Source organism: Ictalurus furcatus, chromosome 6, assembly GCF_023375685.1.
Source record: "Ictalurus furcatus strain D&B chromosome 6, Billie_1.0, whole genome shotgun sequence".
Lineage (NCBI taxonomy): Eukaryota > Metazoa > Chordata > Actinopteri > Siluriformes > Ictaluridae > Ictalurus > Ictalurus furcatus.
The window spans coordinates 18,403,380-18,426,171 of NC_071260.1; the positions used below are offsets into that span (position 1 = coordinate 18,403,380).

At 40.7% G+C, this 22,792-nt stretch overlaps 1 protein-coding gene across 11 annotated transcripts in view; it reads right to left on the bottom strand.

The window, feature by feature from the left end:
* Position 1: 1 nt before the first annotated feature.
* The window catches only part of mycbp2 (MYC binding protein 2), a 69,989-nt gene continuing 47,198 nt past the window's right edge, over positions 2 to 22,792 (bottom strand). For 3 of the 11 annotated variants that reach the window (XM_053626871.1, XM_053626867.1, XM_053626864.1), the window contains 32 exons: positions 19,951 to 20,175; positions 19,014 to 19,146; positions 18,730 to 18,852; positions 15,622 to 15,786; positions 12,634 to 14,253; positions 12,360 to 12,529; positions 11,990 to 12,234; positions 11,658 to 11,825; positions 11,392 to 11,549; positions 9,439 to 9,638; positions 9,054 to 9,203; positions 8,771 to 8,931; positions 8,533 to 8,689; positions 8,020 to 8,244; positions 7,809 to 7,874; positions 7,313 to 7,552; positions 7,104 to 7,193; positions 6,915 to 6,995; positions 6,163 to 6,429; positions 5,730 to 6,013; positions 5,537 to 5,633; positions 5,329 to 5,448; positions 5,016 to 5,117; positions 4,778 to 4,906; positions 3,042 to 3,174; positions 2,817 to 2,920; positions 2,499 to 2,687; positions 2,298 to 2,405; positions 1,992 to 2,201; positions 1,553 to 1,660; positions 1,258 to 1,423; positions 2 to 1,177 (listed from right to left, as the gene is read on the bottom strand). In XM_053626871.1, the coding sequence (XP_053482846.1) occupies positions 1,062 to 1,177; positions 1,258 to 1,423; positions 1,553 to 1,660; positions 1,992 to 2,201; positions 2,298 to 2,405; positions 2,499 to 2,687; positions 2,817 to 2,920; positions 3,042 to 3,174; positions 4,778 to 4,906; positions 5,016 to 5,117; positions 5,329 to 5,448; positions 5,537 to 5,633; positions 5,730 to 6,013; positions 6,163 to 6,429; positions 6,915 to 6,995; positions 7,104 to 7,193; positions 7,313 to 7,552; positions 7,809 to 7,874; positions 8,020 to 8,244; positions 8,533 to 8,689; positions 8,771 to 8,931; positions 9,054 to 9,203; positions 9,439 to 9,638; positions 11,392 to 11,549; positions 11,658 to 11,825; positions 11,990 to 12,234; positions 12,360 to 12,529; positions 12,634 to 14,253; positions 15,622 to 15,786; positions 18,730 to 18,852; positions 19,014 to 19,146; positions 19,951 to 20,175 (6,510 nt within the window). In that variant the 3' untranslated portion in view covers positions 2 to 1,061. Of the gene's footprint in view, positions 1,178 to 1,257; positions 1,424 to 1,552; positions 1,661 to 1,991; positions 2,202 to 2,297; positions 2,406 to 2,498; positions 2,688 to 2,816; positions 2,921 to 3,041; positions 3,175 to 4,777; positions 4,907 to 5,015; positions 5,118 to 5,328; positions 5,449 to 5,536; positions 5,634 to 5,729; positions 6,014 to 6,162; positions 6,430 to 6,914; positions 6,996 to 7,103; positions 7,194 to 7,312; positions 7,553 to 7,808; positions 7,875 to 8,019; positions 8,245 to 8,532; positions 8,690 to 8,770; positions 8,932 to 9,032; positions 9,204 to 9,438; positions 9,639 to 11,391; positions 11,550 to 11,657; positions 11,826 to 11,989; positions 12,235 to 12,359; positions 12,530 to 12,633; positions 14,254 to 15,621; positions 15,787 to 18,729; positions 18,853 to 19,013; positions 19,147 to 19,950; positions 20,176 to 22,792 lie in introns of all 11 variants that reach the window. The other 8 variants (XM_053626872.1, XM_053626875.1, XM_053626865.1 and 5 more) reach the window with 7 other exon arrangements.

Genomic DNA, 22,792 nt, shown 5'->3' on the forward strand with positions numbered 1-22,792 from the left:
GTACCTTGCAGAACAGAGGATCTGGTTTATTACCGCCCAACTCTATCCACCACAGACAATACAGAGCAGATTTACAGGTAGCATTATTTTCTCTTTTACAGCAGCTGTTTATCACACTTCCACACATTCTCACACTTCCAAACAATTCACAATGTCTAAATCTTTTAGGTGTGTAGACTGGCCCCATCCCAAAGATTTCTGTTCTTTTTTTTCTTTTTTTTTTACAATACAATAGTAGAACATACTCACCTTTTATGGTTTTAAAAAGACAGAAAATGGTTTTGTACCACATTATAATCACCGAGGAGTTGAAAGGGTTCCTGTTAACCCCCACACGTGACAGATGTAGGCCCATCAAAGATTTCTGAGCACAAACATGATGCTATATTTGCCAGGTGAAAACACAGCAGCGTGTATCACTGTATAAAAATGTACAGTTGCTTTATTGACATACATTCCATGTTTACAGCTGCAAGATAGGAGGCACACCCAGTATTGCACTTCATTAAAAGTTCTGGCTCAAAACAAAACCCAGAATATCAAACAAAACTGAAGTGTAGAGTAGCAACATCTGAATACACCTATTTTGAATATTATCATTATATACAAGATTAGATAAATCGTACACTATTTTCCTGCCATCATAACATTCTTGACAGTCCACATATATAATCTGAACTGACGTCTTTTCTGCTAGGCCATAATGCACTCAACAGAGGAGAATACTGTACAGGGTTAGGAAAAAGAGTCAGTTTTCATATTGGTACACTTCGGTGACCAGGTGGTGAGCAACGTTTAAGGGAGCCGAGGGTTATAACGGCTGCATGCAGACATGTCACAAGTTTTTTTTTTCCTTTTTCTTTTTTTCTTCATGGTTTTTACTTTTTCCTGGGTTCTTCCAGGTCTGTTGAGAAAGAAACAGAACCTTGTAGCACAGTGCTGCATCACTTCTTCCTCAAAATCAGACATCTAGACATTCCTCTCAGACTGGGCTGAAGCAGGAGTCTGCAGTGGCAGGTAAAACAGGGACTTGGACAGCAACTTACAAGGGACCCAGACGTTTAGAAGGTATGAGCATTTCTGCACACGCCACAGCCCAGTGCAAACTCCTCCCCAGTTGGAGGATGCACAACATGCAGGGGACACTCACTCCCCTCCAGTTGTTTACCCTTAGGGCCTGTCAAAGGACACAGACATTTCATGACTCAAAATGTAATGAAATAAATTGGTGGACATTTTAAAGGAATTGCAATTTACCAGCAGGACAATGAGGCAGCTCTTCTTTGGGGATACTGGTCATTCTCTGGAAGTCATCATGACAGGCATTGCAGAAATGTGTGGTCCCAAAGCAGAAAAACACAGCGACAGAGCAGCAGTAACGGCATTTGTACTCAAGGAAGTCCGTTCCATGTTTGGAGCACATCTGCAAATGTAAAAAGAAAATTAAGGAATTTTCTTAATACAAGTTTCTTCACAGCTGCTCTCCACCCTCAGTGTACAGTGCATGTAGACACACTTCTATATGAAAATTTTCAGAATTTTTTTTATTTACCTGTGCCCTGGACACATCTGAGCATGCACCACAGATAAGCTCACTGGGGTCATAGTCATCTCCCTGTCCTGCCTCTGCGTCACAACGGGCCTCTCCCCCGAAATAAGCCTGCAGAAAAATCAACAGATCACATTCTGAGCCACCCTCAGTGGGGGGGGGTGATGTTCCACACTGAAAAATATGAACGTGAATACAACTTATGAACTTGAAGATCTGTTCTGCTGCACCTCACACAACATTATTCTGTTTTCTAACTTGAAATAAGGTACCTCTGTTATACTTTTCTCATCATCTGTCTATTGCATTTTGCTGTGTTGTTGAATTAAATATCCATTCATTGACAACAAGAAACATCAAACGAAAGAGACATTTTTTCATTAAAATATTTATGTTTCTATATTTATATTGTAACCTACAAAACAAATCTTGTGAATCGAACCTTTTTGCACTTGTAGCAAACATAGTAAGCGTATCTATTCATAGCAAATCCAGCAGGGTCATTGTAAAAGCGAGCCCCGTGCATGGTGATGGCTTCACTCTTGTGCAGCCCTTCATATTCCAGTCTCATTAAAGCTTTTCTTCTCACGTCTTCATAAAGCTCTTTAATTGGATCCAGCAGATCTTTGATCACAGAGTGGTTAATTTTGTTCTAGGAACAGAAAACATGCAACAAGTGGTGAGAATGAGTAAAGTACACCATCATATAAGACAATTTGCTCTTCATACAAACCGTGTGATTACATACCTTACAGATAGGACAGGACATGAAGCCAAAGGTTATCCTGGGGCCCAGCCAGCGGTTTTCTAGGACTCTGCGTGTGCACTGAAGATGGAACACATGACTGCAGTCCAGCTGAGAATAAAGACAGAAAGGGAGGGAGGTCATACATAGTGTCCACTTTTCAATCTGAATACTGAATTAACTGCTTGACCTATAGTGTAGTACCTGGATGGCAGGGGCAGCAGACAGAGCCTCAGTGAAACAGATCATGCACATGTCATCAGCGTCCTGTTTCAGACAACCAGTGTTCTTGTCACAGCCGTGCAGGCAGGGCAAACACAGCTCCTCATTCTTTACCCCGCCACAAGGGTGACCACACGCATGAGTCTTACTGCAGGCCAGTTTTGCATACTCCTACACACACACGAACACAGACAAACTGTGGTCATGTTGCTATTGCAGTTGATTTGCTGTTAATTGCGTTTGACAGTCCAGCACGGCAATGTGCATTCGTTATCTTCTGAGAAGTGCTCTGATTCTTACCTGACAGTCTGGGTCTGAGCACACACTCCCCACTGCAGACAACTCGGTGCCATTCCTGGTGCCACAAAAGCGGCAGGCATCTGAACTGCTTGAAGCAGGTTTACCTGAAACACATTAGACGGTCAGTTACGGCCACAAGATTGGACCAAAGGAATGTCCATGAATAATAAGAAATGGACACACTTTTAGTCAAACAATTTCTATAAATATAGCAAGAGAGGTTACCTGTGTGCTCTCTGAACTCCACCATGGCCTTCATGGTCTTCGAGTCAGCCAGTGCCATAAGCCAGAAGAGTTTAGTTCTGCCACAGCCTTCATGGAGGTCAACCTTAATGGCTTCTTCTTCTTCCTTAAACACCTGCAAATAATTTGATCAACATAATCTCACAAACGTTAAGTGACACGTAAGAACTCACACAGTGTAACTCCAGGAAAGGATGATCAATAAAGGTATGTGTGAGTGGGCAGGTTTACACCATTAAAAATATTTAATACATAATTAATATCAAATAAACCTGCTAAACATGTGAATTGTTGTCAACAACAATGCTATACAACATGTTGCTAGTCTATAAAGTATCGACACAAATGGTACAGTCCAGTTTCACTCGTATGAGCAGACATTTATGTGAAAAACAAGTGAGTGAACATGGCATGAAACTCTGTGTGTGTTTGTTGTTAGCAGCTAACAAATGGTTGCTACACGTACAGCGTTTACATGATAGACCGTGGAGCATAGAGCTTTACAGGTCACATTAAATAAAATTTTTTTTTTTTCTCTGCAAAGCATTTTTGCCATAGTTTTCCTTCCAAGTTTCCAACTTGCTAGTATATGCCCAGCGTAATGTTGGCTTGTTGGCGATCGTTACAGTGATCAAAGTTAGCTTCTTAATAGCAATTTGTCAGTTTGCATCTTCCATTTTGACTCACTCCATGTCTCTTCAATTCATGGACACAAGTGTGCCAAACAGCTATGACTGGTTAAATCCTATGGTCTCTCTGAAAATATCTACTTTTCCCTAGGAATGCCAGATGCTTTACATTTGGCCTAATTTACATAAAATCTGTATTTCCAAAATGTGAATTTTTGAGATTTGTATTTAAGGTTTTTTCATTTTCCCAAAAAAAAAAACCATAACCTGTAATTTTGCATCATATATATATTTTTTTAATGTGACACATTTGTCAGTTTTTTTAATCGCCGTCATAGACAAGCAAAGCCCAGAAGTTGCGTACAAACGTAACACTACAATGTCAGGAATGTGATCTCAGAATGCATCTCATCAGACTGAATGGACTCCCCGGCTGTATTTATTTATTAATTTTTTTTCATGAAACTGAGCTGCTTCCCATTGATCAGGATTTTGCTGTTCACTTATATGCCTTTGAGATTCAGAGCAATGCAATTTCTAGTCAAACCTGTTAGGACAAGTATGAAGAATGCAGCACTTAACACTTCATTTAGCAGTTACCCTGACTGCAAGTGTGTTTTAACTATCCTCAAAATGTCTCTCAGGATTAAAATGAAGATGCTCCAACAATTATTTACCTCATTAAACCATTTTGTAACATGCCTCTCTCAGTGCACGTTTCAAATTTGAATATTTTTATTTTGGGGATGCACAATGATGTCTTCAGCTCTGAAGCTCCACCTAACAAATGTCAAGTTTGTCATGCCTTTACTTAATGATTCAAATGATTTTTTTTGTTGCTAAACTTCATAGTTGTAATTTGCTATTATCATGGTAAAATTAAAATCACCATTACATGATTCAATTATAAGAAAGAAAAAAAAAGAAAAAAAAGACAGACAGATTATTAGTGATCTGTATGAAATCTCATAAAATTGGTCTCGAGTAGTGGAATTTCTATGGATTTAGAATCAATTTGTCTGACCTCCTACTCGATTACACTGATTCTGCTTCTTGTTATTTGTCCCAGTCATGTAAACGGCAGTGTACCTGTCTCTGGTGGGAGCGGGTGCGGCGATGCAGATGAAGGAAACGGTCACAGTCAGTGCACAGGTTTCCACACACATTACACAGGATGATGGCTGCAGTCTCACCATCGTCATGATTGTCACACATAGGCTGTGGGGGGACAAAAGGATTGGAGAGTGTTTTATCAGTAAACAGGATCTGTGTTTTTTTGTCGTCTTCACTGCACCTCTGAAGGCTGTTAAAACACAGTGTGCTTTACCATCTGTTTCTGCTGGCCATCTTTGCCCATCCAGCGGCCTGAGGACAGCCGGTCCACATGGTCTTGATCCAGCACACATAGAGAGGCAAGAGCCAGCCAGAGCTGTGCAGAAACAATACACCAGGTATGTATCATATTTAGTACTCAGCTCTATAATGTGCAGTAAATCATTTACAAGAAAACCTATGGAGCTTTTAATTTGGAAATGCTGTTTTTCAGGACATATGAGCAGTGAGCTAGAGAGCGCCTTTAAGCCCGTGCCTGATGACTCAGTAACCTGGTTTGTGATGAAAAATCAAAGGCTTAGTCATACCCGTGTGGTAGCAATGCAGCGCACTGGGGAGCGGTGCTCCTCCTCCATCTTAGTGAGAGCAATAATGGTCTCAGCAATGGCGTTCTTGGTTACTCTGGACCAGGCATCTGAGAGATGACCCTAGGGAGCATTAAGTATGACTGATGAGCATACAACCAATATAATCACAGACTGGAACTGAGACTGAATAATTTTAGGGAGTTCTTACAGCAGCCATGTCCTTAACCAGCTTAATGATGATCTCAGCAATCTGAGGTGGTGTTGAGCCCTTCATCCACCAGTGACTCTCACCTCGCCGGATGTAACTACTCACAAACAGAAAGGAAAAGGAACACTGAGCTTACTGAAGCATGAATCAATTAATATTTTTATGTCTTTCAGATTTACCATAGCAGGCTAACCTTGAGTTGAAAATCATGGGCAATGTAACGGTTGTGACACCTTTGGCTGCTGCCATGCCTGCTATGCCAGCAATGGTGGTGCCCTTGGCCTTGAGTTGTACTGTAAGGGCTTTGGCAATGCATCCCAGAAACATGTCCAGAATACCCAGCTTGTTCCAGTCACCCTTCTCTGTTGAGTGGATGATGTCACTGATATCTGCTGGTGGCAAAGCCTTCACCCCAATTACACTGGCCAAGCGCACAGGAGTTACCTCAGGAAGGACACGTCTGAGCAGTGAGGTCACCTGGGTGATTGAAAGCAACGATTAGTCAGAATGCTAGCAATGGCTTGCTTCAGTGCTGTGTGGGAGAAAGGAACACGCATGCATATTCTACTGTACCATGTTCTCACACACACACACACACACACACACACACACACACACACACACACCTGTCTTTGGACGCGTGGTGAGGCTGTATGGAGTAGGGAGAACAGATCTTGTAGCAGGGTGAGTTGCTGGGCCAAGTACTGTCTGCCTACATTGGAGCCACTCAAGGCTAGGACCATTGACAGCAATTCAAAACAGTATGCATCTGAGGAGGCGTCATCATCACTGGGCTGCGAGTTGGCATTCTCCTTACTAGAAATGGCATGCTCCCACTCCTCACGCACACGTGTAGCCTCCATGCGAATTGCTTGCACAATATGTGCGCATACCTAAAGACATAGCCAAACAAAGCAAAAGAGATTTAGCATTTTGTCTTACTAGACGAAAGGCCCATTTTACAAAAGAAATCATTTAGAATGTGTGTCTGGCCACAACTGTTTCACAATGCCTTTTAGTTCAGACTGGATGCAACTCACAAGAGTCATGCATGAGAAGTGTGAGGGATTTATCACTATCTACCACTGTATACAATCAAATAATGCTGATAGGTCCAACCAGATTTTATTCTTGTGCAACCAGATTTTATTCTTCTTTTATTCTGCAGGTAGCCCATTCACATATACTGGGGCAGTTGATCTACTAGCTAAAATACAGCCCACATTCTGATGAGTTGTAGGCCTTGAGTATCCCATATTGAATAAATATTATTTAAATGTACTGTTTGTAGCTAGCAAGTAACGAGAAACATTTTCTGTGTGACCATAGATGAAACAGTGTACAACAGGCTTAGGACTCATCTGTCATCATGACTTACCTGTTTCTGCAAATTGGTGAGCTTGCTCCTGCTGAATATGATCCCAACCATGTGTTCCTTTAAATCAGCGTCAGATGGTGCCTAAGAATGACAGTAACAGAAAATCATTAACAAACACAACCTTGCTGTTTGTTTAACACAAATCTTAAATGTCCATTGCCTAGGGTTATGGCAAACTTTGATGCTTACCTTGTCTTCACCCTCTGGAGACGACAGCAGGTTCTTCTCCTCCTGCTCTGGAGTAGGCTCTGCATCCCCACAAATCAGCTTTCCAAACACCTACACGACAACATTGCCCTCAGTATAATATACTGACCCATTTTAAGTCCGGGTGCAGATTTGCTTGACGCATCAATTTAGCCAAACAATACAGTATATCTAAGCAGAATCTCACTAACCTGCGAGGTGATAAGGCGGAACACACGAAGAGTTTCTGCTTCGCAGTTCTTCTGCTGGGCCATGCTGGCTGAGATCTGCCCTGCTATCTTGATGGTCTCACCCTCCTTCCAGCCAAGCACTTTCACCTGCCTCACCCTCAGTGTGTTCTCAGGACCCTTCATCTCAATCTTGATCATGTGGTGGTCCCCGCCAGGTAGCTCGCTGGTCACCCAGCCCATGTGCCTCGAGTCCAGATCAACCTGACACAACAAAGATTCACCTGAATAAAGAGGCCTTCAAAAACCATCAGATATCAGACAGGCTTTCACATGAAGCTTCGCTATCACTAAAGCCATAACGATACGAGATGACCGCCTTGGTTATCTCTTCAGTCACAGAATTAGAGAAATAGTTTATGACCTTGGTGGAAGTCATTTAACAGTAGATTCCTTCCAAAATAGTGAAAGATGTCTGCACCAGGAAGGTTTCAAATGTGTAGGCGGATATCATATTTACCTGCTTGATTCTGCAGAGGTCTTCCACTGCCTTTCCACATAGAAAGGTAATTGATGTGACTTTGTTCTAAAGGAATTGAAAAGAGCAGACAATATATTTTATACTCACACACATTTTATATATATATATATATATATCTCCTTTACAAAACTGATTAATTTATTATCTATATGCTGATAATAACTATGAACACTCTCCAGTCCCAACTCACTCCAATGTCACGTGAGTTGTCCACATGCACAGACACATAAGTGGCATTGATGCCTTTCACACAGCTGATGGTGATGCTCTTTGTCTTGTTCTTGTCCTCATCCCCTGACTCCCAAAATGTCTCGGTAGAACCATCTGTCAGGCTGCCAATCATAGCGGGCCGGCTGGATGTTTTCATGTCCATCACACTGGTCAAGTCCTTCAAACAGGTTACCATACACAACTCCTACATTCAGAGAAATAGGTTACTACATGTAGAATGTAAATAGTATTAGATTAATTACTGGATTATTATAATTGTATTATTATTATTATTATTATATTATTGTATGAAACTTTGTGTTGAAAATACAACACCTTGTTCACTTCATGTTATATATTACATAAACACAAATCTTGAAGGTATTACATACAAACACACTTGGTTCTGCAGAAATGCAAAAAGCATACATGTTTCAAGAACCTGAGAATATATTGAAATAATATTACAAAAAAAAAGTTGTTTTGTTACAACCTGACTAATGGCTTCATATCCTGACTGCACGCTGATGTTAAAGCTCTCTTCACTGTCTCCATCGTCTGATTTGGACAGGATGTTGTTGATGTGATGGAACACATTACTCTGGTGCAGAAACTGATGGTCCGACTGTTTGAATTTGAGACTCCAGCACCTATGTGAAGTTTCAGGGAGTTTAGTCACACATCATAAAAATAGGTGACTGTGTAACAGTATATTGGAGTGGCTCACTCACCTGAGGGCCATTTGTTGAAGAGAACTGCCACTAGGTAGTGACATCATCAGGTCAGAGATGGTCTGGAGAAGTCTGTGGAAGGTGTGGGGGAGAGGGTGAGCTGCCTCTCCAGCGATGACTATGTCAGAGAGAGGATGCTCACACACACCCAAATCTTTCTCCTGCAGTGAAACAGATCAGGCAGCATTCAAACTGTAGGAAAATTCTACTCTATGCTGGAAAAAAACACGTAAGTGCAAGTGAACTCTAAGGAGCTACTGACATTTGTGCTTTGCAGCCTGACCTGCTCCACAGTGTCTTTATTGCCTTTGTTTTCATCCTCTTCTTCCTCCTCAGGCTCACATGGTGATGGAGTTAGAGAAGCCACAAAATGCCAGAGGATATCATGGAGAGAGGTGGTTTGAATCACGTTGCACAGCAGCCAATTAAATGCCTAATGAGAAAACAGAGTCTTTATTAGGAATTCTATTTAACTGCATCATACAATTAATATTACAATATAGTAGATCGACAGTCCTCTGTTAAACCCAAAATAAATCATGTCAGATCAGGTTTTTTTTTTTTTTTTTTTTTTTTACTTCGCAGAAACCTGATACTTTAACAGAGGCATGTAGACTTTTTATATCCACTGTACATTTTAGTTACATGTCTAACCAATCATCACTAACCTCCATAGCAAACACTCTGCAAGCCGATTTGCGCAGAGCATGCTTCATGGCCACCTCAAGACCCTCTAAATCATGGTGCTGAATGACAAAGGCCAGCACAGGCCACTGGAAATTCCTTTCCCCTTTACTCAGGGAGCCATGTGCTGAGATCAGTCGAGATAGCTCGGGAGAGGGGTGTCTCAGGAGGGAGGAGCCCACTTCTATGGAGAACAAAAATACATGTAACATCTTGTGCATCAAGACTGATATTTATAGAACGTGAATCAGAATTCAGCGATCCATAAATGTCTACTAACAAAAAAGGTGATCACAAACTAAAAAGCATTCACAAAACTTTTTACACCAAATGGTATTTGATGACACTTTAATGTACACTGTCAGTCAAAAGTGTAATTTTTGAAATTTTTCATTAAAAAAAACGAAGAAGTCCCCCTCCAAACATCATAAAATCTAAGTACATAAATAATATTAGTCAATTGAGAAATTTTGTTTTTATTTAATCAATAACAAACTGGAGCTAAGTGCAAACAGTCCTAGATGTCAGTCATGAATTAGGCACTGGTAGCACATAATACAGTGCTGTGACATTTCTTCTGTTTTTGTTCATCTCTCATACTAAATTATTTCGGAAATTAAAACAAAATCTCAGATAGAACAAAGGCAACTTGAGTAAACACAAAATATAGTTTTTAAATGATAATGTTATTTACTGAAGCAAAAAAAGTTATACAATATCATCTGGGCCTGTATGAAAATGTATTAGCCCCTGTAGTCACTAATTCCCCAAATCTATGAAATTGCATTCATAATGTGGTTCAGCTGGACTACACGCAACCAGACCTGATTACTGCAAACCCTGTTCAATCAAATCAACACTTAAATAGAACTTTTTCAACAGCATGAAGTTGGTTAAAAGATCTTACCCAGTAACACACTGCCAAAACTGAAAGAAATTCCATAAATTATTAGGAAGAAGGTGATTGAAATACATCAGTCTGGGAAGGGTTACAAAGCTATTTCAAAGGCTTTGGGACTCCAAAGAACCACAGTGAGAGCAACTATCTCCAAATGGAAAAACTCTACACTGTAGTGAACCTTCCCAGAAGTGGCCAACCTTCCAAATATCCTCCAAGAGCACAGCAACAACTCATCCAGGAAGTCACAAAAGAGCAAAGGATATCAACAAAGGAACTATAGGGCTCTCTTGCATCAATAAAAGTAACTGTTCATGACTCCACTATCAGAAAGACACTGGGTAAAAATGGCATCAATGGAAGAGTGGTGAGGTGAAAACCACTGCTAACCCAGAAGAACATTAAGGCGCATCTGAATTTTGCCAAAACACACCTTGATGATCCTCAAACCTTTTGGGAGAATGTTCTGTGGACTGATGAGTCAAAAATTGAACTGTTTGGAAGACAGGTGTCCCGTTACTTCTGGCTTAAACCAAACACAGAATTCCATTAAAAAAAAAAAGAACATGACACCTACGGTCAAGCACGGTGATGGTGTGGGGATGCTTTGCTGCTTCAGGGCCTGCGCAACTTGCAATAACTGAGGGAAAAATAAATTCTGCCCTCTACCAGAAGATCCTAAAGGAGAATGTCCGGTCTTCAGTCCGTGAGTTGAAACTCAAGGGCAACTGAATTATGCAGCAAGACCTAGTCCTAATCCTAGAAGGAAGTGAAAGACTGGTCTCCAGTTATCGGAAGCATTTGGTTGCAGTTATTGCTGCTAAAGGAGACACAACCAGATTTTATGTTTAAGGGGGCAAATAGTTTTTCACATTGGTGATAGGTGAAGGATAACTCTTTGCTTCAATAAAAAAAAAAGGAAATAAATAAAAAGTATTGTGCGTTTACTCAGGTTGCCTTTGTTTTATGTTGTATTTCGTCTGAGTCGCGTTCTTATATGAACATGTCCTATAGATGTGGCAGTAAGTAGAAGGAGTACCTGCATCCCCACTGTGTACTCTCCGTCTAGGCACTGCTTTCACTCGGGCTGGAGAAGATGAATGCTGTTTGTCATACTCAGAAGCGACCACGGAGTAAGAGCGCTGGAACACGGTCCGTTTGGCTGTGTCACTGTCTGTGATGGGACTTGTCTCCAGGCTACCAAAACAATACATGATTTAAACACTTTTCTCTGCCTCGACCAGTGAAATGATTACCGTGGCTGAATATTTAGAAAGCATCAATGAAGAAGAAATGTGCCGTTACCTAGGTGGCATGGACTTCATGTTACTCTCCGGTTCCTCAAAGACGTTGGGACAAGCATCAGGTGTGACAGAGATATAAGGAGCTGGGACTGATGTCGATCTCAGGTAGCGCATCTCATCCTGGAACAGGTTTTCATCCTGGTAGCCTCCAAAATTCTCTGTATGTTGACTGAAACAGAGGGAACATTATATATATATATATATATATATATATATATATATATATATTTTTTTTAATAAGTCTGTAAATTAAGCGTGAGGGTACAGAGAAAATCGGAAAATCTATCTGACTGGCTGATAATAGAGAAGCGAAGATAATAGTGCTGGATGTACCGAGCCAGGGTCTGCAGATACAGGCAGCCAATTTTATTTGGCAGCTCTTCAGAAACGCCCTCCTTCAGGCTAGGTAGGTTTGTGTGGAAGGGTTTGGGTGGGTGGTGGCATAGCAGGCTTGGCTCGGCTGCACTGCTCAGGGATAACAGGAACAGCGCATTGGCACGGATCACCTGGTGCGCCTCCATAGTGGGAAGTGCTCGAGGAGTTTTCACTTGCAAAGGCTTTTTCCTGGACTGCTTTACCTGATCCACACAGCAAATACACACAGGTACATATTAATTCACAATTAAAAACCAAGAGAATAAACGTAAAACAAACTGTAATTGTGAAATATCAAATGTGTGTGTGAGAGAGAAAACAGTTCTACCTTCTCTCTAGCTGCGGTTTGTTTCTCTCTCAGGTACTTCTCTCTGCAGCGATCGCAAACCAGATACCAGGTACTCCCTCCTACGCCGCCATCTCCACAATTCCCAGCCCATCCCCCACAGAAGTGACCGATGCTATTATAGCCTTGGCCTCCAGCATAACGCCCACAGCCTGAAATAATTGAGAATAAAATTCATCACATCTCTAATCGACGCTTCTAACAATTATGTACTAAATGCACCTAAATACAACTGAATAAATGGTCAACCATGTACCTGGGTGGGCCTGCCTCATGTGGTATGTAACAGGGTAGGGATGAGACTCTCCACACAGCTCACAGATCGTGTCTTTCTCCGGGCCTCCCATGGCCAGTTGGGCCATTTCACCAAAGAGGTTCCCTCTGGGGCGAACCTCTGCTTTCTCCTTCTTTTTCTTCTCCTTCTTTGCCTTCTTGCTGTCTTTCTCACTCTCCTTCTTTTTCAGGATGGCACTAGAACCAGGGCTGGGGAAGATCATGTTCTGTGTGGCAGCTTTGATAGTTGCCATAGAGATATCCTCCCAAAAAGCTACAAGGTGTTGGAGAGTGAGGGGCAGGAGAGACTTTGATCTCAATGTGGAGTGGCTGGTCACCTCATAAGAGGCCTGCTCACCTTTCCCATCCTCACACTTCTCAGGCAAGGGTGGCTCTTTAAGCATGGAGAGAACCTTGTTCTTATTGATGCTGCCCATCTTGGAGATATCAGGGCCATGAGGTGAGATATTAAACATGTTGAGAGCGGAGGAAATCTCAAGTGAGTGGCGGTTTTTCAACTTGCTTTCCTTCTCATCGAGGCTCTGCTGGCAGCTGAGTGAGTTGCGAATGGGTGCATGCTCTTTGGTCAGTTCAGGGTTGAACTTTAGGAAGGAGGAGCAGGCCATGGCATCATGAACAATGCCTTCATGCCACAGGAAGGCTGCAAAAACAGCACGAGCACATTCAGCCACAGAAGGTGACATGGCCTGCTTGGCAGGCTCAGCATGACGAACATTCTCACCCTTAAAGAGTGGCCCTGATTTGTCCTTTTTGGGGCGCACATGTCTGCTCGAGGTTTTGCGGCTGACTTTAGGTGAGGAACGGCTTTCTAATTCCTCCTTGACAGGAGCCTTTCCAATGCTGAAGTGTACTTTGGACGAGCCCTCTTCGGCATTATGCAGTTCTGCATTTTCATCATTGGCTTCATCGCTGGACAACAGGGCACTGGAAGAGCATACTTCTACTACTTCACTGTGGAGGCTCTCCTGGACAACATGAGGAGACAGGGAGCAGTTTTCAGAATTGCTGCTTCCCCCTTTAGCCTCCTTTAGTGCATGCTTCTGTTTGGGAGAAGTAGACCTGCCTCTCAGTGGCTCTGTCAGGGGTATTTTTTTCTTTCTCAGGACATCAGGGTCCAGGGTATAGGAGTCAGATTTGGATCTCTCACGAGGAGGGTCTAGATGAGCCTTTGAGGAGGGACAGACTTTCATTGGCAGGTTCTTATCATGTGGAGAGGAGGAGCGTGGGGAACTGCTGCTAGAGGGACTTGACCTGCCTGAGATGACAGTCTTCTGTTTGGGTGAAGAAGAACGTGAACCTGGATTTGGAGATTCAGACCGGAGACCCGAGTTTTTCCCATCAGCCTTTAGGGCCTGTAAGGTGTTGTGGTTGGGTGAATGAGAGCGGCTGTGCGAGTCGGAGCGTAATTTGCCTGTGTCTGATTTGAGGATAAGAGCCTCGCTGGCAGTCAGGCTGTCAACGGTCTTGATTTTGCCCTGGTCAGCAGTGCGGTTGGAGCGGCTGTCAGCTTTAGTTGCGCGGCCTTCCTGATGTTGCTTGCTTGCTGGAGACATTGACCGAGCTGTCGCATTTCCTCTCTCACCTGAATGTCATAACAGATTAATGATTACTCAATTTATGAGCCTTCAACAAAAGTTCAAGAGTTTTGAGAATCAGTTGTCTAGAGAAGGAAATAATAATAAAAAAAACATTAAATATAAATATGATGTCTGAAAATTAAAAGTGAAAAGAAAAGCAGAAATTACATGACGAAGAGAAAAAAAATGGGGGTAAAAAATTAAAGTACATGTCATGATGCACAGGGAACATGACAAAGAAACCGCTGAAACCTTAGTCTTCCAATTTGCTCGGCCAGATTTCATTATGCCAAAGTTCTGTAGTCAATCTCTCGGAGCCTACGTACTACATATTCCAATCCATACCTAGAGGGAAACTATATAGAGCATCAAGCAGTGGATGAGACGAAGCCCATGTCGGTAGTAAGTCTCCTGGTGCTCCTAGAAGGAGGCATGCTTTACCCACCCTTTTGTCTGAGAGCAAGAGATGAGAGAGCGGTGCCAGGCCCAGCCACACTGCTTTTGTGCACACGCTCACTTGAAGCAAGGCTGCGTGATGAAGCATCTACAGCGGAAAACAGTTGCAAGGAGAGTAAGCAACAAGATTTCAACCAAAGAAAACATCAGAGAAGGAGAGATGGATGGAGAGAGGGAAGTCAGAAAAAAAGGAGCAAAAGAAAAGAAAAAAAAAGAGGCATGCAAAAAGAAGTAGGGAGCACTAGGGGAGAGAAAGAATATAGCCATTGGAGAGATAACCAATAACTAATGCAATAACTGGAAGTTGATCCCTAGACTGTGACTCCACATACACTAGCTAGGTGAAGAGCTCTAGATGAATGCAGACACACATTCACACACCAAATAAATACTTTTCTCAGCTAGGAAACATACTCTTTTAAAAAAAAAAAAAAAAAAAAAAAAAAAAAAAAAAAAAGTCCTTGTTGTACAATAGACTCAATAGTGGCATTTTAAATGAAACTCAATTCGAGCATTTTTGTACAATCTTGCCCTGTTCAAAGTTGCCTTTAAAACATTAAGTGAATCATGAAAGTAAATGGTATAAATCAGACAAAGGAAAATGAGATAAGGCCAGGAAATGTAGCATATACGATGAGTAAATGCAGTTAAAAATGAGGAGCAAAAGAAATATAAGTGTTAGTACATGACTTGCTAGAATCAAAACGGCTACAGGACAAGTAGGGAGAAAAATGTCACTTATTGAAATATACAGCAAGCGAGTATGATGGAAAAGAGGCAGAAAAGCAAGAAGCCTAAGCCTGAGAGGAGCACAGACATTTCAAGAAAAACAGAAATATTAAATAACAAAAACAAATACAAAGCCCTGTGCACCTGTGCAAGCAAGCACCACCACTGTCAAAGAGGGCCAGACTTACTCAGAAGCTGTGGTTGTGGCTGAGGCTGCTGGGAAAGGGATTGTCCAAATACAAAAGGACTGTGGACAAGGGAAGAGGGAGGTTTGGCGGCTTGCTCAAATATGGAGGGAGCTGGGAGGAAAGGCCCAGACTGAATGGAATTCAGTATGGCACTCAGGCGGTCACCTGTAATGTGGAAGACAATGGGAATACTATAGCTTTTACGATTGGAACCATATAAAATATTAAGATTCATCAATGCCCGACACAGGCACATTCACTGGCAGTACAAAGGGGGTGTCAGTGGATTAGTTGAATTATGGGGGAACAGGTAAAGGTTTTGGGGACAGTAAGTCAGGTTTATTTTTTTATTTGTTTGTTGTTGTTTTTTTAAATCCACACCTCAGTTATTTATGTATCAGGCCATAGGTAAGGTGCTGGCTTTGGCAACATTGCCTTGGCTGTTCTTTCATCACTCCCAGGTTGAGCACAAATCATGGTCGGTTTATACTTGTTGGTTCTGTTATGGTTAGAAGAATCCAAAGAAAACTTAAGAAGAGTGTTACTACAGACATAGGCTAGATTAACTTTGGCTGACAAAAATCTCACCATGAAGTGTAATTATAAATGTGCATAAGGTAGTGATGAAGGGTCCATAAGACACCATGCTGCTCAGCAAAGGTGTATGGATGCACCACTCAGCAGCAGTGAATGAAGAAAGCACAGCAGGATTCAGGCTTTAACCCAAGTCCTCTAATGAGAGCAAAAGTGGGGCACAACTTGGTAGGACCAGACAGACTAAGTGTGTAGCACACAGAATCTTTCCCATGCATACAAGGACAACATTATTTGGCACTGATGTTAGCCATGACACACAGTAAACATATAAGCATGCAGAATACAGAAAGAAAAGCTAAGACAATGAATGTATTAATGAATCTAAACTATTTTTCCCCAAATACAACTGAATGTCACACCTCAGTGTTTAAAAGTAGCTAGGCTAGATATTACAAAACATACTAATTATAGACAATAGTAGGTAATGGTCAGCTGATGTATAAAAGTTAAAGCTGCCTAAACAAGGGAGTAAACACTAATCCAGGGCCTCGTAGGGAAAAGACCTAGCCTCATTTTGATGCTCAACTACATGTACATTATAAACCTTAGACAACAGATTTCTAGTATCAGTAGTTGCTAGACTAGTCAAGAACCAAAAATCCCTTTGTAATTGAAGTAAATCTCAAAACTTTACTAAATAGTAAATATGCAGATGTAGGAAAACAAACAAACACACAATTGCCCAGATTACTGATGTGTACAACTTTGATGAGACGTGGTACTGTTTCCAGTGAAATGCAAAAACGGATGAAAAGACGAAAGATGCAAAATGTTTAGACCAATATCACACAGAATAGAATCACAAAACCTGAAACTGAATACATGTCAAATGAATACATTTTTGGCCTCGTTTATCAACCTTTTTAGTAAAGGAGGCTGTAAATGTTTTCGTAGGCCAAACCATACTAAAATATGTGTCAACGTTGCAGATACAACTCCACAAATGACAAATCTAACAGAGAAATGATAAAATGACTAAAACGTGAAAAAGAGCACTACCTAAACAATGCAGCTCATCCATTGCAGAACATCAGCTTCCATAAGCACAGATTAACTCTTCCTCCTTATATAGAGTGCCATTTATTTAGTTCTAACTGAATGGCTAGTCTTGGATTTGTTCTGGATTGCTTTCTTTCAAGTCATTAACATGAAATGACTGAATTTCATTGAATTTGTGAATGAAGTTTATTGAATTTGTGTGCGCTATTGAAATAAATAAGCAATTTCAACTTGTCAGCGTAATCAGCATACAAATTGCAGTAACACTTATACCAATTGTACAATTTAAAGCCTCGATTAGTATCAAATCGATGAGTCTTTTTATATGTAAATTTACATAAACTCAGGAATTTTTTTAACTAACTAACTAGGATTTTCATTAATACCATATTTCTTAAATGAATTGTTTACAAATACAGGGGGGGAAATAAGTATTGAACATGCAACATTTTATTCAGTAAATTTCCAATGAGGCTATTCACATGAAATTTTCACCAGATATCAGTATTAACTCAAGAAATCCACACATAAAGTCCATAAATAAAGTTATGTGTAATAAAGAGGAATGACACAGGAAAAAAGTATTGAACACACTAACTGAAATTTATTTAATACTTAGTGGGGAAGCCTTTATTTGTAATGACAGCTTCAAGACGCTTCCTGTATGAAGAAATTAATCGGCCGCAGTATTCAGGTGTGATCTTGGCCCATTCTTCTAAACCAGGGCTGTCCAATCTTATCCGCAAAGGGCCAGTGTGGATGCAGGTTTTCATTCCAACCAAGCAGGAGCCAAAACTTCAGAAGTTTTGAAATACGTCTGTATCCAATTCCATCAATATGCTTCACAACAATAAGGTTGCGAAGGTATTGGGAGAGCTCTTTGCTTTTACCCATCATGAGATGTTTATTGTGTGGCACCTTGGTAACGAAAAGCCTTTTAATAGACCATCAATTTACTAACCCTGCTGATATTAATTTGCATAGATAGGAGGTAAAATTACTTTCTAACTACTTACGGATTTCAGCTGGTTCCTTGCCTTACCTTGTCTTGGAAAACTGCTTTTTCTTAGCGTGTTCAATATTTTTTTTCCTGCGTCATTCCACTTTATTACACATAACTTTATTTATGGACTTTAATGTTGTGAATTCATTATATTTGCAGATTTCTTGGGTTAATACTGATGTGTGGTGAAAATTTCATGTGAATAGCCTCATTGGAAACATATTTACTGAAACAAATGTTGACGCGTTCAATACTCATTCCCCCTACTGTAAATTTGTTTGTATCCAGCTTGATAAATGAGGCCCAATGTTTGATTAAAGTGAAATGGTTTCAAACTGTGTGCTAATACTGAAATGCAATGTATTATAAGAAGACAATGTTGGCAGATGGTCACAAAGTAACACATAGTGGGTTTGAGCAATGCTGGTTTGTCTATGTAATGTGCGGTATATGTGGCAGTGTTCCCTACTGACCTAGGTTTTTCTTGCATTCAAGTGATCTAAGCTCACCTTTGTTGTTGGAGATGCCATAATCGAAGCCTTGTGCCCCACTGCCCATAGTTCTGCTGAAAGCCTGCACTGAGAAGGGGCTAGGGGGAGGAGTCTGAGCACCATGCTCTAGGACAGCTTGCTCTGATGGAGGAAAAATAAAGCCAAAAATGGACATACATTATCAGCTTTCCACAAGACAATACTTTAATTTGATCCGTTTATTATAGTGCCTGTCCTGACTTGTTCTGAAAGCATGAACAGAAAGTTATTTCTCAACGTTTTGTTTGCGGGTGTGATTTTACCTTCATCGTGGCGCAGATATTGGTTTCCTCCTCGGTCTCTTGCTAGGGACCAGGCTTCTCCCTCATCGCTCTCACAGAACTCGACCACACTGTTCTTATCCAGCTGCACCCATGTTCCTTCTGGGTTAACCACCTGATAAACAAACAACATTATTTATCTCATCACACACAACGCGTCAGCACTGGCCATTGCACAGATTGCTGTCACAGTGAAGTATATAATGATTTACAAGAAAATGCATCATGATTACACTGGCAGTAAATGTTAAAGAAACTGATGTGCCATTCACTTAATATAATACTCAACACAGAGCACGCTGTTCTGTTTGACATGTGATTATAGAAGGGAAACACGGGGGCAGCAGTGCTAAGTGCACAGTAGTCACAAAAACTTGAAGAGGGGCACTCTGGGACAGCATGACACACCACACCCTTTAGAAAGACTGAGCAGGAAGAGGCACATTCAACCACCTCAACGGCAAACCATGGAGAACATTCGCATGTGCTAAAGAAAGGAATACTCCAAGTGGCCACAGAAGGTCATTTTAGAAATATCTACAGGCTTTTAGTTTTTGAGCTGCACACTGCAGTAAACAGATTTCTTTTTATGCTTAATTGATTTGAGTCCATGTATTGTCACACGTTATTTACTGAGGATTCCAAATAGTTGTACTGGAATGTTATTTACTCAGAGCAGGAGCAAAAGCTGAAGCCATGCAGGTTTTACTTCTACTTTTGTGTGTAAGAATTTCAAAGAATGATCACACATCCACACCAAGAGCTTATAATGTATTGTTTCTTTAAAAGGAAATCTTAAAGGACACGAAGAAGAAAAGGAAACTGCTATTACAGTGACGGCAGCACTGGAAATAAGGCAAGAAATCTGGCAACGTAGTGATTTACTAGCAGCCAAAAGAACACAGGTGGGAGTCCATACCTCGCCTACCGCCTTGACTTTGTTCCCCAGTACTAACATCCCAATGGGGATACCTCTAAGGTTTGGGCAGCTTCTGATGTTGTGACCCGAGGGTCCCGTCTTCACTACCTTATAAAGACCTGGTCCGCCACCCAGGCCAGCCCTGTCCACACTGCGCATGGGGGCTTCATGGGAGGGGCGGCCATTGGTCTCCCTTATACACTCATCTGACTGGGGCCTGGCCTCCTGCAAAACCAAAGGTGATAGGTCAATCTCTGAAGCACAAAAGCAACAGGTACATTACATTACCGCACTTAAAATGGATCTCATTGCAGTGTCAGCATTTAGGCAGGAGCCATATCAGTTACAACACTTAATGTACCGTAACTAGTGTCTACCCATGACCATATTTGCAACAAAAATATCATTAAGAAGTACTTTGTATTGATGTAAACGTATGATGTTACTCTAAAATGTCATTTCTGATTAACTGAATGTGTACACAAAATGACTTTGGCATACTAGAGAGTGGGGCTGACTGTGTGGCAAGCATGCTGATCAGCTCCTTTTATAGACAAGACCATAAAAACAAAATGAACTCATGCCAATGACTTGTGAAATACTAAATCAGAATTTGAATGAAATTCTTATGAAACGAAAAAATGAAATATTACCAGACACACATTTATTCAACATAGTCTAGTTAGCCATGTACATTATGCTGCATCTTCCTAAACACATAATTCACAAAAATAAACATGCATCGGTGGGACGGCACATTAACCGTAAATTAACAAGGTTTCGAGCAGACAAACAAAAACACACAAAAACTGGTGGAAAGCAAAGCAGCAGCAAAGCCATATACATCTGTCCCTCCTTTTGACAACTCACCTGAGGGAAACAAGATAAGGTTGTCCAAGAGAAAAGGTCGATATCCCTGACTCCTTGGCTAGCACTAAAGGTACTCTGAGCAACAAATTGTAAGAAAATCAAATCATGTTTGAGAATTACTTTAGACAGAAAAGGTGCTGACAGCATGGGCTTTCTTTTTTGGAAGAGAACTGAAATTCCCTGTATTACGGCTTGTGAGCTACAGGAGTTCCATCATGATCATCTGGGCCTGAATATTAAGCTCCAAATGTAATCCAAAGAAATGCTTAAAATATTTTTTAAAAACACAATCTTAAACAATCTTCCAAAAAAACTGTGGTGTGTCATGCTGTTTTCAATGAAGCTCCTCAAATCCGCCAGTAACTGTCCTTCAGGATGATGGCATTTTGTCCAGAAAAGCAGGGTTATAACAGCCATTTGTTTCATCTTTATCTTGAAGCCATCTTTATCTTGATAAAGTCCCTTCTCAGTGACCAACCCAGGTTCCTACTTAGTACATTTGATATGAAGGTTTCTGAGCCATGGAACAAATGAAACTAACAAATCTTCACCCATTTTACAGCAACCTTCAGATATACACTGCGGTTTATAAATAACTATACCAGTGACCAATGTTCCTGTTATGTCTCTGTACTGCAGCACAGTTGAATAACACAGCACACATTTTACAGACTGCCTCGCTAGTACTTGTGCCTGGCTTTGTGAAGCCGCAATCATTGGGAGATTCGGGTTGGGGATTTTACTGAGTGAGTCTGCAATTAATCCAATGACACTTTCACTTGTTTAGAAAGGTTTTGCTTAATACTCCAAACCCATATGAAACCCATATGACCCAACCAATATGAAAATTATGTCACCAATACTAACACAGGCTTCAAAGAGCTTACTGTCAATATCTTTTAATGGCTAATTCTAATTATTCTAACAGTTTTTGCATCTTCATTCGTCCATGCAACCTTTTCAATACACAACCATGCATAACTTATAAGCGAAGCAACGTCAGATATGCCACTCTTTTTGTCCATTTTAAGATCAGTGCTTTCTATGTTGTATGTAGTCCTATAATTATATAGTCTTATAACACAATGTAAGCGTACTCACAACTCAAGAAATTAGCTCCCTCAGAATCGCCTTTTTTTTTTTTATTTATTTTTTTTTTTACAAAAACAGTTCCTGTACAACAATTAATAAGACAGCAGTCTTTTTATCAATGCTTTATCAATATCATAATTTTGATGCACCAATAATTTCATGAAACCTACTTCATACACTGACATCAAGATGTTTTCCCCCAAACCTCATATGGTAACGTCTTGTAACAAGTGTAAATGCTTCACAAAGAAACCTCAAATTATGTTTACATTAGCAAAAGAAAACCAGGAGGCAAAACATCATTTCAGAAGATTTCTTTCTAAATGGATAGATTTTAAGTATGAATTCTTGAGATATGTTTAAACAGTGGATGTCTACTTCTTACTGTTTTTTAAAACCAATAATCTTAAAGTATATTTTAAAACACATTACACAGAAAACTCAACACTTTAGGATTATTTAAATGGGATATGTTTTCCAGACCTGGTTAAATAATTTTGCTGTAGGATGTCAGTAGCAATTACGACTGATGTATAGAGGATGGCCGATCTCTGTATAAATCCAAGAGATGTTCGCAATGTACACATGATCGTCACACCCTGATAACTGTGTGTTGTAAGGCTTGTGTCAGCACAGGTGGCACTTGATCATTATAAGGTTGCATAACCTAAGAAATACGTAGGTTGTACCTGTACTAGGAGCGCAATAAAAGGTGTAGCTTCTCTAACGGTCCTTTTAAATGGAATCTTTATTTTTTAAACCTAACCAATACATGGTAGTGTGGTTTCAGAAAGACAAGACAGAAACCTCTTTTCCCAGAGGATATCACGGAATCCTTAACAGCACTGTTTGGGTGGGAATTTGGAAGGGATATAAATAT